Here is a 16514-nt window from a genome sequence, read left to right on the forward strand (position 1 = left end):
GTGATTCCTACTATCCCCAAGTTTCTACTTCCACCACGTTTTGCTTAATATTTCGATAATCATAAATGAATGTGTACTCTAGTCCAGATTATCTGTTTTAAAACACCCCTCTACTGCTTCAGGTTTCAATACACAACCAAAATAGAAAGCCTACGAGGATTTTGCATTGCAGCAGATTTGAAAAGTACCCCAAAGATGACGTTGAAAAATTGTGCTATTTCTTTTATCTAATGTACTGATCTACATTAACAATAATTTACTTACTTTTATCCACTACTTATGTTTAATTCATTATTTTATTTCAAGAAAGATGTAAATGTAAACAATAAGTGCTATCTTTGATGATTCATGCTGACTTTGAAGGGAGCGATCATTGCAGAAAAAACTGCATAACCCGCTGATGCATATCAATTATAGTTCATGTACAGTAAACGTAAATTGTTATGGAATGCATGTAAACATTCAACGCATTCACTGCTTGCAGTTTATGTAATTAACATTTTAGAATTATGAATTTAAAATGATTATATAAGCGAGGTTAAACCGGATGCTATGGGGAAAATTACGCCTGCGCATGAGCTAGCCTGGTTCCTGTGCGTAATGGGTAGCTCAGAGAACCAGGGTAGCACACGTTTATCTGAATCGGGATCGGGATTCCGTGCCATATGAACACAAAAGTTCAAAGGCGCTGTAATTGTAAAGTTGTCGGTAAACAGTACAGAAACAGAGTATTCCTTTTAAAGAAATGATTGGCATGTGATATGAACTATCAGTATTATGAAATAAGTTAATGTTATGCCGAAACTACAACATGCATCAAATAGCATAATTTGCAATGCGTTGCTGTTTTCCGAATACACATGTAACTTAACTTTTCTTTTATAGTAGGCGAGGCTGGAGAACTTCCCGATTAAAGTTTTTTTTTAAACATTTAGGTATAATTGAATAATTATGTCACTGTATAAAAATTTAAATCTCAAGAAAAATGCATCAAAATATGAAATTTTTAATTTACACAAAGCTGTCACTGCATAGTTAACAAAGTAGTGCGAATCGTAATGTGTGCGCAAATAGTAGAATTCACTGAATGCCCGATACTATACATGCAAACTTCATTCATAGATAGATCATAATTATTTTAGAAGTATGAACCCTTTAAATTCTGAGATAAAAAGTCAGGGCTATACATACATGTATACGTAATACAACGTACAAATTTAGTGGTTAAAAGCAGAGGGCTAGAGTCGGTGGAATCTCTGATAATCTTGAGGCTTTCACGTTTTCGTTGCAAACCCATGCAAATGGTCCACGTATTGTAGTCCTTTTTTAAAGGACAGCAACTTGTTTAAACAATAAAATGCTTTCTTTGGTGATTCATGCGGGTTATGAAAGTAGCGACATTGCAGAAAAAATACATAACCTGCGTTAGCGGGTTATGTTATTTTTTTCTGCAATGATCGCTACCTTCATAACCCGCATGAATCATCAAAAAAAGCATTTTATTGTTTATATTAACATCTCTCTTTTAACTAATTAATAAATTGATTATGAAAAATAAGTTAAAATCACTAAATTACTGTTAATGTTCATAAGTACGTTAGCTAGAAGAAACAGCCAAATCGTCTCTTGTGAGACTTTGAGTCTGACATCATCATGATTACTTCGTGCAGTCCGTGATATTTTGTAGGTCGCTGAAGGTTTAGACCAATCGATAAACAGGGCGTGTCAATTTCAGACCTGTCAATATCTTCTCAGTTTCAGCCACTGTAGAATTCGACCAATCGATAAACGGGGCATGTATATTTCAGTCTGGCTGTTTCTATAGAGCTATGAATTAACTATAAGTTTTCGTAAGAAATAGAGGGAATAATACTTGGTAGATGTAAATATAGAGCTATGAATTAACTATAAGTTCCGTAAGAAATAGAGGGAATAATACTTGGTAGATGTAAATATAAAGTATTAATATGTACTCACTTTAGGTCAATTTGCATTTAAAAAGACCAAGAGTGACCGTTATACTGATATTTTCTTTGAAACTGCGGTCAACATTAGCTATCACGGGTAATTTTATTTGCAAATTGAGCTCTTTTGAATTCATTTTTCTATCTTATTACATTTTGCGTTATTGCATTTTACGTTGATGTTGACGCAAAATGTAATAACGCAAAGTGTAATAATGGAGAGAGAGAGACAGAGAGAGAGAGAGAGAGACAGACAGACAGACATTCTTGTACTTATTTTTACATAAGATTATGGAATCTTCCTCAATGTTTTATGGATTAAATACTGCCTTGTGTTTGTATTTTTTTTCAGATGTTTCTATCCGGAAATAATGTTTGTTACCTTAATATTTTGTTTATTATCGAGCAGTTGGTGGTTCCTAATATTTTAGTGTTTAAAGTCAACTATCTTGGTCTGAATGAAGAGAAAAACTGTGTAATTAATATGAGGTAATTCACTACTTTTATGTGTCATCGCTGCATAAATCCTTACGTTGAATTCAGGTTAATATTGATGAAAGATTTGTGAAATAAGATCTCCAGTAACAAACTGAAAAAAACTCTTAACGAAGCGATGTTTTTTTTTTAGAATAAAAACAACTCTACTAAGATTTTGTGTGATGTTTAGAAAACTAACATGGTGTAGAGATTATTGCCAATCTCATCAATGCATATATCTAAGGGATGGGAATTGACCAGACTGAATTAAAACCTGGACCCCTTGAATCAAGATCAAGTGCTCTGTCAAGTTACCAACAAAGTTATCTGACTCTGGCGATCGGACCGATCGGACCGATCGGACTATATCCAACACCCCCCCCCCCCCCCCTCCCCAAATGATCTTTGATCTTTGTAATAAACATTTCAATTTTTTTCCAGGGTGGTTTCAGGGGTCGGTCTGGCATCAAATGTAATGGGATAGGAGAAATAATGACACAAAAGGCCAAGGTTCGAATTCTGGTCTTGACCATTATTATTTCTCCAATCCCATTACATGTGTACCTGTAAATGCATGTATGTCCCTCATTAACATTGCTAAGGACACCAGGCCATGGACATAGATCAAGATTATAGTCTGTCCCAAGATATATATGCTGCACATTTGGACGATTTTTGATAAAAAATACACTTACCTGTGAAAGAATTGCAATTGAAATACTATTAGTAGTTGAAAGGGATATTTTCCAAAATAATTTCATTGACACATTATCATCTTTCACTCGGAAAAATTCACAGGAACGAAAACAGATTCCTTACGGAGATTTATAATGGGGAATGTTTACATCTTTTCTCCATTCGGAATACACTCGGAATACATCACGCAATATTTCAACGTTATCATCCGGGCTTGCTGCAATACAATATCTCCGTAGACATCACATTTTTTAGCATTGTATTGAAACCTAATAAGCTAACAGGGGCGTTTTGACTGAGAAATCTTGGAAATTTTTCATACTTTTGAATGAACATCGTTTGAATCCTGAGGTATTTATAAATATCAAACAATTAAGCCAAACGTGAATCCAAAATATCTAGGGACAGAGTATAGTTCGAAAAACCCTCGATATAACATGCACTTTATTAAATGATTGCATTGTCAAACCTCTATGCATTTTACAGTGACTAATGAAATCAATCATTATGAAAACAGATATAAAAGATTTTATTTTTAAGAGCAACAATTATTATCATTTGTATTGTTCTTTTCTTTCCCATCCTCATTAGAAAAAACATCCCATGAAAATATCTATATATATAAAGTTTACCATACTGTAATTGAATGTGTACTTTGTAAACACCTGCCAACACTGTGTTTTTTCTTTCTGAAGGTTACTGCCAGCAATAGGATCTCTCAGACGACTTCCCTCTGTGTGTAGCTGGTGCAGGAACAGCCACACAGACATCCACACCTCATTCAGTCCTGACTCGGTGACTAAGGATAAGTACAATGGAATAACAGTAGACCTCAACATATCACACTCACTTACCTCAGAAGAATTCAGGACCATTCTCTCAGGTGAGTGCTGAAAAGTAAATTGTTGATATTTTATTTCAATATTTTTCAAATGAACTGCTTCACAATATTATAACTGCAGTTTTGAATTTTTGTGAGGCAAATTGTCAAACAAATGTAGTTTGTTGAAATATGATGTATTTAAACTGTAGTATATACCTATTATATTTATCTGCCTACTAATATTTTAGCAAATTGTTTTGATTTTCACTGTAAAAGAACAATTATCCTGAAAGGAATAAATTATGATGTTACTTATACAATGTAATATTTTTTCCCACAATTTGTAACATAAAATGAAGTTTTGTACAATCATAAATGTCATTTTTGTAAGAACAATAATTTTTTTGTTTAATATTCAGATATATGTAAACTCAATAATTTATCCGATATGTAAATCAGTTGCTACTCCTTTCTGATACAGATTCAATCCAGAAATGGCGAAATCAGGGTAGGTCTGCCATATGGATTAAAGTGCCGATTCTCCAGAGTCACCTGATTCCTGAGGCAGCCAATCAGGGCTTTGAGTTCCACCACGCTGAGCACCACCATTCCCTGCTGAAGCTGTGGCTACAAGAGGACAAGGAGGACCTCACACCGCGATTCGCCACGCACCAAGTTGGCGTCTCAGGTCAGCATTGTAGAATCTTCTCTCAAGATCTTTAAGACCTGACATTTAAAAGGATATGTGCAGTCATACTTTGTTATCTTGAACTAAATGGGACTGTTTAAAAATTTCAAGATACCCAAGTATTCGAGATATCAAGGATAAAATACTTAAAAAATAAGTGGTTGGGACTTACAAATCACTTGGACATATCAATTGTATTCAAGATATCAGTGTTTGAGATATTGAAGTTCAACTGTATATCAGTCTGGCATTGTGACACCCTAGCTGTCTCAGAATCCTAAGACTTGATATTGAAAAATCGCTATCTAAGGTCAGCTTGATGGCACTTCCTAACAGAATCTCAAAAAACACCATATCATGTCAGCATTGTAGTACCTGACATACAAAATATGAGCATTTCAGGTTAGGGTGTTAGCATCTGGGCGCAGAATCTAAATATTTCCTACTTATTCTATTGAAGTGCAAACATTTTTAAAGGGAATGAAATGCAATTCTAACTTCATCAAAACATTTATAAAGTTCCTACAGATTAAGTCTAATCTTTAAAAATCCATCTTTAAAGATTTAATCAGCATCGTGCTTCAAGAATAGTCAATTTTTCATTTGTACATACTCAAAATGTTTTTTATAAAGGGAAAAAAAGTTCCAATTGAAAGTCATCAATTTAAAGAGTAATTGTACTTTGCTAAACAAAGCATGTATAGACCAGACATCATTAGCTCTTCATAGCAGAAATCCCATTTATATAAAAGAATTTAAAAACAGAACTCTGACTAGGTGTTATTTATTTTCACACAATCATTGACAGATGGTGTGTTCTCCCCCGGGTGTGAGTGATGACACAATCCTCTCTGCAGCCAGCATGTGTGGGTGGGAGTTAGGACAAAGGAGACGCAGTGAAGATCATCCCTTCTCAATTTTCTCCATAAAAAATATAATAATTTAATATAGGGTTATTTTTTAATTCCAGAGGGAAATAAGTATCGCCTACGTCTGCTGTTTTATGAATTAGGATCCCCTTGTCAGCATTTTCAAACCCTGATTACTGAAAATTTGCATTGTTTCAGAGCGTGAATGAAATTTTAAATGAAATAATCACTGTTCAGATGTAGATACAGCAGTGCCCCACCCCCACAAAAAGCTCTGTAATGATTCACACAGAATAATTGATTACCACAAGAGGTTCCAACACAGGATGCATTCAGTAGTCTATCAGCTGTTTTATGAGTTAAATTAAACGATATTGGTCATAAGGCCGAATACCCCATAAATATGCTTTTAAAATAAAATTGTGATATTTATTTACGTACTAAAGTACGTTTGTGATTATTAATGTCAGTGTACCCTACCAATTAAAACTCACATTAAATATTAAATTGGAAGGTCATGATCATACTTTTTTGATTCATTGTTTTTAAGAAGGCTGGGGTCACTAAGATGGTGATATGATGCCTAACAATAAAAATCTGTGCAAGAATTTCTGATTGTTCTGCATTTTGATTACGACTGTTTTAAAAGGTGTGGAGGGTGGGGGGGGGGGGGGGGGGGTGATATGACCTTTATGGTTTCTGATCATCCTATTCACAGACAGACGCTGTGGAGTTTTTGTGTCTGTCTGAATATTCAGTACCAACAATTATCTTATTTATATCTTGTTTTAACATGGTATGATCTTCATCGATTTTCAAAACTGTCAATATCTAGAGTTATTTGTTTATATCATAAATTTGGCTCTTTGTTGGAAAGTGTGTTAAAAGTTTATATATAGTGTGGTTTTATGGACATCAATATATAAATAGTGCCTGTTTGGGAGGGTAACAGTTGAAACTGACACCCCGAGAAAACCATTGTCAACCGACGCGATGCGGAGGTTGACAATGGTTTTCGAGGGGTGTTAATTTCAACTGTTATCCTCCCAAACAGGCACTATTTATTTTGTTATACTGAATGTCTTAATTTTTAAGAAAATTTTACTGCTTTTATATAGGAATAACGTGAATTCTACAGCGAACCGTACGCGCATAATTTTCGCGCATGTAACATTTTTTAATGTTACCCGTTGCTAAGTGCGTTGCTAACGCTGAGGGTAATAGAAAATATTATTAACTGCGTCTTAACCAATCAGATTTCAGTATTTAACATGAAAGTATAACAACAATATTTAATGTCCAAGGACAGTGGGTCCGATCCTCCGATGTGCCGATCCTAAGTTTTATGCTTGTCATCACTTCTGAATTTCTCCATTACAATTCAGCTTGGCAAATATGATATAATTTTGTAAAATACTTGGATATCGTAGTAGAATTTCATTTGATTACGATGTATATATAACTTGAGGATCAGATATCATCTTTAGGATGTAGGATAATAAGTAAGCGGGCTGTGAATCGGACAACTTTCGGGGTCATTCTTTTTGTAAATACAGTTGAACTTCAATATCTTGAAGACTAATAGCTCAGATATTGTTGATACTCCGACCTGATTTAGAGTTCACAACTAAATTGCTCTTTTTTTCTCTCAATCCCATTGAGTTTGATATAACGAAGTTTAGCCGAATAAAATTTTTCAGAAACAGGTATAATTATACGAATGTTTTGTAAATATTTGTATTTTACCATATTTTTACCGTCAGCTTAATGTTCTGTATTTGTAACACATAGGGCTGGTGATTCGTGAGGACACGGGACAGGTGCTCGCTATACAGGACCGGAACAGTCAGGTAACAAACTCCCTATCCACATGTATATTTTCTTCTACTCGACCCACCCCATAGTGATAGGTACCACTTCATCTGTCTCTCTTTTTTATTCTACAGTTTAATTTATGGAAGTTCCCAGGGGGTCTCTCCAATCTGGAGGAAGATATCGGTATAGATTTTTTTCTTTCTCATTCCTTTCCTCCCACGTCTCATAACCACAACAGATCACTAGTTTCGCATTAATTGCTTAAAAAAATAATCAGGGTACATTGTTGCATAATTTTTTGAACTCTTCATTGATTTCGATTGTAGGTGACACTGCAGTCAGAGAAGTATTCGAAGAAACGGGAATAAAATCAGGTGCGTGTTTATTATTAGAGTTATCTCGCTTTCGATAACTGTAATGTCCGAGATAGGTAAATGAGGCCACCGTTAATCGCACTCCCACTCATTTCCCCATTACTCCATTTTAATTATTTAATCAATCGATAAAATTGCGCAACCTCCAGATGATAAGAGTCAAGTAAATGTAAGCTGTGTACGAAATCAATGGCGCAATAAATAACCGGCTGTGCCGATATTTTGACTTGGGCTTTGACACACGTAATCGGGATTTTAAAACTACTGACTCTGCAAATTAAAGTCGGTCAGATCCTGTCGCCCTGACCCGAACGTTATGCACCTGTACATGTTATGTAAACTTCATTGACAATTCCTAGAAAGGAACAATCGCTCACTATCCCACCCTTCCATTTTCTACCCACATGTAATAAATATGAGAGGATAGGTAACTTGTTTGTGTCTGTACTGTAGAATTCCTGTCCATGTTGGCCCTCAGACAACAGCACAAACAGCCGGGAGCTTTCGGGAGATCAGACATTTTTATCGTGTGTCGTTTACGACCTTTAACCTTTGACATTCGACCTTGTTCCCGTGAAATAAAAGCATGCCAATGGATGGACATTGCAGAAGTACAAAAACGGAGCGGGTTCTCGGCATTCATGAGGAAAGTGACTGGGATGGCGATGTATGGTATTCAACATGGGTTCCAGGATCTGGACATTAAGTATGAAGAAATGGAGTCGGTTTATAAAGGACTTCGATATAAACTGTACCACCGACCCGTACCGTCAGACATACAGACAAGGTGAATTACTCGCCGTGATAGCATCAACGCAGGCCGTGCTCTTTTAAAGTTTAGATAGACACAGGTTCTTTAAAACTCCATGCAGGTTTTATATTTGAATAAAATTGTTTATTCACTATCTTAAGTGTATATAAATCTGTACCGAAGGCATGAAATCTGGAGCTTAAGGGTGAACACGATGACTTGTCGTTTGGTCATAACGACTTGCCGTGTCGGGGACGAGTTAACATTGTGTATGTACGTGTGGGCAAATATTCAAAATATCTCAACTCATTCAAACTCTGTCATCCTCGTAAAAAGACATAACAAATTAGCACTCGCTAAATGAATAAAATGAGGGAATGAAGATAAATTTGACTTTTTATCGACCTCTGATCGAAACTTCAAACGAGTCTGGCTAATCAATGCTGATAGCAGGATCTACACTGTCGCTAATACGTATGGGACCCTCCGATTTTCTTTTTACTTACCCACGTATATTCCGCGGCCATGAAGGAATGCAGACATATTCTGTTTACGTAAAAGAAAATTGAATTCAATTTTAACACGGATTTCGTGTTCACAACACGTTGCGATTATCTATAGAAGTCTCGGGATGAGATGTCTATCGAGAAAAAAAAGTCGGGGGGGGGGGGGGGTCCAGAATCTTTATTATTTAACAGCACATCTAATATGAAGTAAACCAGTTCTACGTTTTCCATTTATGCTTATCCGAAAACAGGGTCCTTGTAGTTTGATTAATTGCTGCGTAGTAGATCAAGTAAAAAAACGACATAAATTAAAAGGGGACTTCCAGATTATATTCCGAGCTAAATTGTCTAGAAAGTCTTATATAAAATTAGTCCCAAATCATTTCTTTTTCAGCCAAACTACATAACAAAAAAATAACTTTCAAGACCTTTTTGTAACGGGTTCTCGCTTATTATTCGAATGAAACCTGCTGAGAATCTTACCCATTTGACGTTCAAAAAGCTCGAGGAAGCCGGGCGGCTTCTTTTGAAATAGTTTAACATCTTTTTATATTTTTTATGCTAAAGTGCACGAAGGTGAAAGAGAAGATTTATTGTGTATTTATGTTACGAACAGGAATAACAATGCAAATTACTTGACGGGCTGGCAACCGGTGGCTAGCCGAAATCCCCCTTTAATTTCGTAGTACAGATTTTCTTTTGGCTGAGTTTCTGCATCTGAGCAGACATTTTTTCCAGCTGTGCATGAGGTATAATGTTCGTCCCATCCAGACAAGGCCACCATCGTATGTAACATTCTAGGCTACAGGAATTTGGTCACAGATATATATTTCTTACGTAACTTTCAATTTTAAGAGGTTGTTAATATCATCAGGTCATGTTGTTCGGGGCGGTGGATTAGCACCAATCTGAGCAGACGACACATGACACCGGGTCAGGGCGGGCTATTAACCAGATCTATACCCTTTTATTGGAGCTGAAGAAAAGCCTATCTCAGATATTGTGTAACTCGTGATTATTTCTAAAAGTGTGTATTGGCCTGACCCGGTCAACCAAATGGCGGGCCGGATTTGGAGGTGTTAAGCGCGTGTGATGTGAGGCCCCTAGATAAGATACAGACTTGTAGCCAGATTGTCAATATTTACCCTCCATCATAAATATACAACTTATTTGACCGGACTGGAAGGAAGACAATTCGAAATATGGTTTCCTGCTCTTTCGTGACCTTGACATTAACGATATCTTTCCGTTCTACCATCTGCTTTGATCTATGGCATGGTTTGTTTATGAGTGAGCACGATTAAACCACAATTGTGTTTGTTTTGTGTCCAAACCATGATGGACGACCATTAAAAAACCAGTATAATTGTAAAAGTAAAAAAAAACCTATATTAATTTAGACAAAGTGTAGCATGAGACGTGTTTCATCATCATTAACATTTAATTGTTTGATTTAAACCAGCCTGAATTATCAGTGAGCATACACCTGACATTTTCTTCTTTGATGTTAGATTTCCGTGTATTGATAGCTAGAATTCCTCTTCAACCACAAACCAGTGGTCTCGTGTGTCGGGTCCATAGCTCGTTGAGTCGTGCATTCTCGGAACTTGTCCAACACCTGTTTTCACGGCCCTAGTACATCAGATTTGACAATCTCTGCATTCTTGTCATGTTTTTTACATGGTGGAACATTTATTTTCGGAAAACCAATGTTGTTTTGTTTACAACCAAAATTTCTGTCTATTCATTTAGATTTTTAAGAATTTCCAAACTTTTATTTTTACCTGAAAGTACCTGCATACAGTTCTAATAATTAGTACATCGTAGAAAAAATAATACCATTCTGAAGTATTCTACACTGAGGAGTTGGACTTTAACCTTAAAAAGAAACTGGATTGGCACGAAAAAAAATCCTTTTTAATTAAGAGGGTCCAGTGGTTGTTAATTGCATTTTAGACTACATCAATCTCCTTGAAAAAAGAGTTCCATATATCAAGATAAAGAAAAACCATCAAAATCTGAAATCTAAATATTTGGAATATTTCTTTGTGACAATTTATGACCAAAAATTTTATATCTAAACTTTTAAGGACGATCTCATGGGTAGTTTATTGACCATATCCAGCCTCGATTTCGGACTGTTATCAAATGAAAGCATTATGATATAGAACATGAAGCTGAAAGACACTAAAGTTTTCTCTTATTGAAGAAGGTCATTAAGTGAATTTTTACCGGTAGACTCGATTTTGAGAAGACATCAGTATAATTTTTGTTAGATTTATTCAAATCTGAAATCTAATTGACTCCTGTTTACATGTGTTCGGGAAAAAATCTATCACCATTACCAATTCTCTCATTAGAGAATCCAGGAAATGGCGATTTTGAAATTCTACAAGACAAGACTGTATTTGATGTGTCCACAGATGATCTGATTTCTTAATGTGAAGTTAGAAGGAAACAAACGACCTTACATATATGAGCGATGTAAACAGAGAAAATTCGTGTCGGATGTGTCCCAGCCGCTTAAATCGGAACAACGAGTTTTTCCAAGATTTTATCGGCGGAAACTCTTGTACACACAGCACAAACGTCGTAGTATTGATCTGTTTGTCCTCAAATTACTTCCAATTTCTCGGTGTTTTCAGCTGTAGATCAGATACATAATCAAATAATTGAAATAGTTCGACAGCACGTGTAAAGACATCAGACGAAGGCAAGCACGGCGCTGTCGACCCGCGACAGGGCTGTACAGACCCATTGTTGTGCACGGCACGGGGAGCCACAGTAGGCCCCAACTGTTTTGTGTCGGTCTCAAGGTCAAAACACTTGACCTCGTTCAACTCCCAAAACTCAGCAAGACGTCCCCCGGAATCAATGACTTTCCTGTCAACACTCAGCCTCTGTGTATACTTACTGCCACTACAGTTATGGTATGGAGGGGAGCCAAAGAAATATATATCGATAAATCAATTTCAGAATATGTGAAGAATACATGCGGTTTATGAAAATTCATCGATACATTCAATATGAACTTTGTATTAATGTGTTATGAGGTTAAGCGTACAAAAACTTACATAAGGTGGGGTAATTGTACCAAAGGTCACACAAAACCAAGCCTTAGAGGGCACCTGCTACCCCCGCTGATCTGTACCGAGGTCCGCTAGTTGACAGTGCCACAATCATGGGCAGGATATTTTACATACTCTGTCGTTTGGGGGACTGGGCTTGTCGTTTTGTCACTTGGGTTTGTATTAATATCATTTAAGAAGAGTGACTGTTAACTCCGACATCATGTCGGTGTTGTGTCGCCCAAACCTATAGGTGACAGAAAATGTCCAAACAGTATTGTTATATTTGCGAGGATATGAATGGAAATCACCTTTTTTGACCCATAGCACGTGTAAATGACAGCGTGGATCAGTGTCAATGAAGATGTCATTAGTTACGCGCGCGTGAAATTACCAAATACGTTTTCCAAAAAGATAAAGCGCAGCGATTTCATGTTAATGTGAATCTTCTTTTTAATACGTTATTTCAACTTTCATTATTTGTTTAAACATGATTTCCATGTACAGTGATTTTTTCCTGGAATTTTATTTGAATTTAAAGAGTTGTGTGAATAAATCTTCTTACAGGACAGTGAACTTTCTGCTTAGTCTTAAGACGCAGACGACACAATCGGTCGCTTGCCAACAGCCGCGAAACACGTCATCAGCAGCCGATAGAACGTCCAGCCGCACCGTCAATAGTCAGAATCGTAACGTTACTCAACATTGTATGCTGCTCATTCACGCGCGCTCATGCAGGTTTGAAAAATTGCAATAAAGTGCGATCTTAACAGAATTGCGAGATTCATATTCATCAGAAAAAGTGTTAGCATAAATCAACATGTTTATCACATGAAATGCAACAGCTCATAATTTATAATGATAAAGAGGAAACAAAAATGTAGTACAGCGAAGTATGAGCGCAAACTCTATCTTCCAAGGCTCTCTGAGATTCCAGAATTGAAATTTGTAAAATTCCATTTTATAAATGGCAAATACTGTACATTTGCACGTATATATACATAGATACGGTATTACATACAGTATACTAATCAGTGAGAAAGAAAATGAAATTGATCAGATTTCTAAAGGAGGTGTCCATGATGTGACGTATTTTCCTTCAAAATACACATGTAAACCATACGTACAATTTCATTGTTTACAATCTCTAACAGCATACCGCAATAGGATGAAGCCTCGGCTACTTATTTTTAAAATAATAGTTCGAAACCTGCATTTTTTTATATTTCTAAGAATTTTTTTGAAAGTATTTTATAATACAATTTTATAACAGTAATTATGTTTTGCATATAATGCGCTCTTATTCACATAAGTATCTGAAGGGGTTCTGTTCCACCTTTACCCAACACGCTGTAGTACCGAGTGATCCTCTAATACAATCAACATACCAAGTGGTTCTTGGGAACTACGACTGTATCCGGTCATTCTTACGTCACACTTCTCGGTGGACTTTTGCTCAAAGACCACTCATATACACTGTAAACTGTTAAAAACTCCACAGTCAAAAGCTCTCTGATGCGTCACAAAAAGGTTTTAAATATTTTATAAGTCGGAAAACCGCCGAATTTGGTATAATAATACTGATAAATCGAATTTAATTTACTAGTAGTTTGGTTAATATGTGGAGTTTTTTTTTTCGAGTTACAGACTTGATGTATGAGGGATACTTATAAACAAGACTGGTTTTACAAATTAAATATGGTGCCATTATTTTGACACCACCATTTTCCGAAACTCCTCGGAAGTTTTCGAATTTCAAAAACAAGCACATTGGCGAGAAGTCACGTGATTATGTCAATGACGTAATCGTTTTAGTTTTATCGGTTACCATCCGGAAATCAAACTTCACCTGTCTATTTGATTCGTCTGTCAATTTTTCACGAAAATTACAAAATAAGTGTTCAAAATTAATTAGGATGTTTTTAAAAATAAAATTTACAGTTTTGTGGTTTATGAAAAAACTAAAAAGTTTTCATCAGTTATCAAAAGATGACACCAACTGTAGTCAAGGTTTCTTGTATTCAGTACAAATCACAGCACATAAACCCTAAGAACAACTGACGTCTTAAACTTGCTTCTAAAATAATAGCCAAGCTCTCATCCCTAGTGTTCCTTACTCTAAAGTTGTTAATGTCCAGAATATTGCATATTGTTCAAAATATATTTCTTTGAAAACTTTTCAATTCACTATAAATTTACGTTTACGCTAGGGTTTTCATTAATTACTGAATTTAAAATCTCTATAAACTACAGTATATGGGCGTTGAAAGTACAATTACTTTCTACATATTAAATTTAAAGTACACGTTGTTTATTCCCTAGATTTGAAACCTCAGAATTAGGCATAAAATGCACGTAACGGGACTGTTATATTATATCACATAGGTGAGCGATAGGTGTGGGGACTTGAACCTTTTACAGAACTGCACTTTTGACTGGAGTTGTCTCACAGAATTATTTAAACGTGTAATTCATCTTTACTTATATGTATATAAAAAGGGGGTTACGTAAGCTTAATTGCGTAAAGAAATAGTTTAAAGTCTGGAAATTCACAAGCACTGTTTAACAAATTTCATGCATGAATATTTTGGAATTTGTTAATGTAAATTACGTTTCACGATTTTGAGCCTAAGTCGACATTCATGTATATAAAATTTGTTAATTGTTTTTTCCGATAATCAGTCAAATCCGATTGCTATATTGTAACTGAAAATTTGGTGGATGTGAAACTTTTATTTTGTAAATTTTGTCGGTGTGAAACTGTTATATTGTAAATTTGGTGGATGTGAAACTGTTACTTTGTAAATTTTGTCAGTGTGACACTGTTATTTTGTAAAAAATTTCAGTGTTAAATTGTTATTTTGTAAATTTTGTGAATGTGAAACTGTTACTTTGTAAATGTTGTCAGTGTGACACTGTTATTTTGTAAATTTTGTCGGTGTAAAACTGTAAATTTTGTAGGTGTGAAACTGTAACTTTGTAAATTTTGTGGATGTGAAACTGTTATATTGTAAATTTTGTCGGTGTAAATTGTTGTATTGTAAATTTTGTGGATGTGAAACTGTTATTTTGTAAATTTTGTCGGTGTACACTGCTATATTTTAAATTTTGTCGGTGTAAACTGTTATATTGTAAATGTTGTGGTTGTGAAACATAAATTTACAATATGATAATTTACACCAACCTAGGGGCATGCAAAATGAACAATTTGACACATGGAACAGCGTACTGTGTTTTGATGATCTCAGTGCGTGTGATGTAAACGCACATTCCTACATGTATGTCATTCAGGGGATCGAACCTACGGTTCAACGCATGGCCTGGTGGTTCTGTCTGATCCAGTCAACACCGCCCTGTTTCACTTCTAACAAGATGGATGACACCATCGTGGAACATTTCTGATAATGACGTGAACATTTTATGCAATTAATTTTATTTTTGTCCTTGAATGCCAATATATTTATTTTTGTAACAAAAAAAACTCCTCTATTTTAGTTAACTAGGGTTGTATCAGATAGCGAAAAAAATGCAGTACAAAAATTTACAAATAAAAACAAATATGAAGCTAATGTGTTAGAATTCCAGGAAAAACAAATTCTGTTATCTTTAACATTATAAAAATCTCGCCAATAATCAGGTTGGTGAAATCTCGTTCCTGACCCTGTCGTGTTTTTTTACGTCTAAATCAGCGAAAATGGAGGCACTTGATGAATGCGTGAAAATCTCTGCTTACCCAGGCATCAGTAAATCAAAATGATTCATTTTTTTTAGTTTATAGGACCAGAGTACCAAAATAGAGGAAATTTTGATAAGTTATTTTTTTTTCAAATATCTTATACACCATTTGAGTTATGAGGAGAGAGAGAATGAGAGAGATGAGAATGAGAGAGAGAGAGAGAGAGAGAGAGAGAGAGAGAGAGAGAGAGAGAGAGAGAGAGAGAGAGAGAGAGAGAGACTACTTTGTATCTTTTTACTATTGTCTAAACATGAGCATTAGATTTAAAACCTTACATGTTGTAAAGCTTATCGATGCAATTTGACCCCCTTGGTGTAAAATGCGGTGACTCATCGAATTCTTCACCAGGCAATTATTACACCTACTTACATACATAATGAATATATACATGTATACGACACCTTGAGCATTTAATTCTAACAATGTATGCACTATTATGTAAGGATGGACTCTGCTTTTAGACCTCAGAGGAGATGACATATCGAATCGTTATCCTTGATATCCAATTATATTTTGGTGTTTTTTTTCCTTTTTTATTTTTAGATAATATAATTATATCGTTAAGTCATCGTGATAATTTAGACGCTGATTTTAAAGCACATTCTTTGTGAACCAATTCTGTTCTTTAAAGAAATCAAATACACATTTTTTTTACCTGTTTAACACCTGTTTAACCAACTGAAAGAGGGAGACTGTTATTTAATATTAAGAGAACGTAAAATGAAGATATATCCATCAAATCCTGCC

General features: G+C 35.3%; 1 protein-coding gene across 1 annotated transcript; it reads left to right on the forward strand.

The window, feature by feature from the left end:
* The first annotated feature begins 2361 nt into the window (after nt 1–2361).
* LOC105340944 (nucleoside diphosphate-linked moiety X motif 6) lies at nt 2362–8611 on the forward strand. The gene is made up of 7 exons (XM_066077556.1): nt 2362–2453; nt 3833–4020; nt 4442–4648; nt 7309–7367; nt 7464–7515; nt 7659–7706; nt 8160–8611. Exons 1-7 carry the CDS (start codon nt 2449–2451, stop codon nt 8495–8497), a joined length of 897 nt encoding a protein of 298 aa, XP_065933628.1. The 5' UTR covers nt 2362–2448; the 3' UTR covers nt 8498–8611.
* Nucleotides 8612–16514: the final 7903 nt, after the last annotated feature.

Source organism: Magallana gigas, chromosome 2 (assembly GCF_963853765.1).
Source record: "Magallana gigas chromosome 2, xbMagGiga1.1, whole genome shotgun sequence".
NCBI lineage: Eukaryota > Metazoa > Mollusca > Bivalvia > Ostreida > Ostreidae > Magallana > Magallana gigas.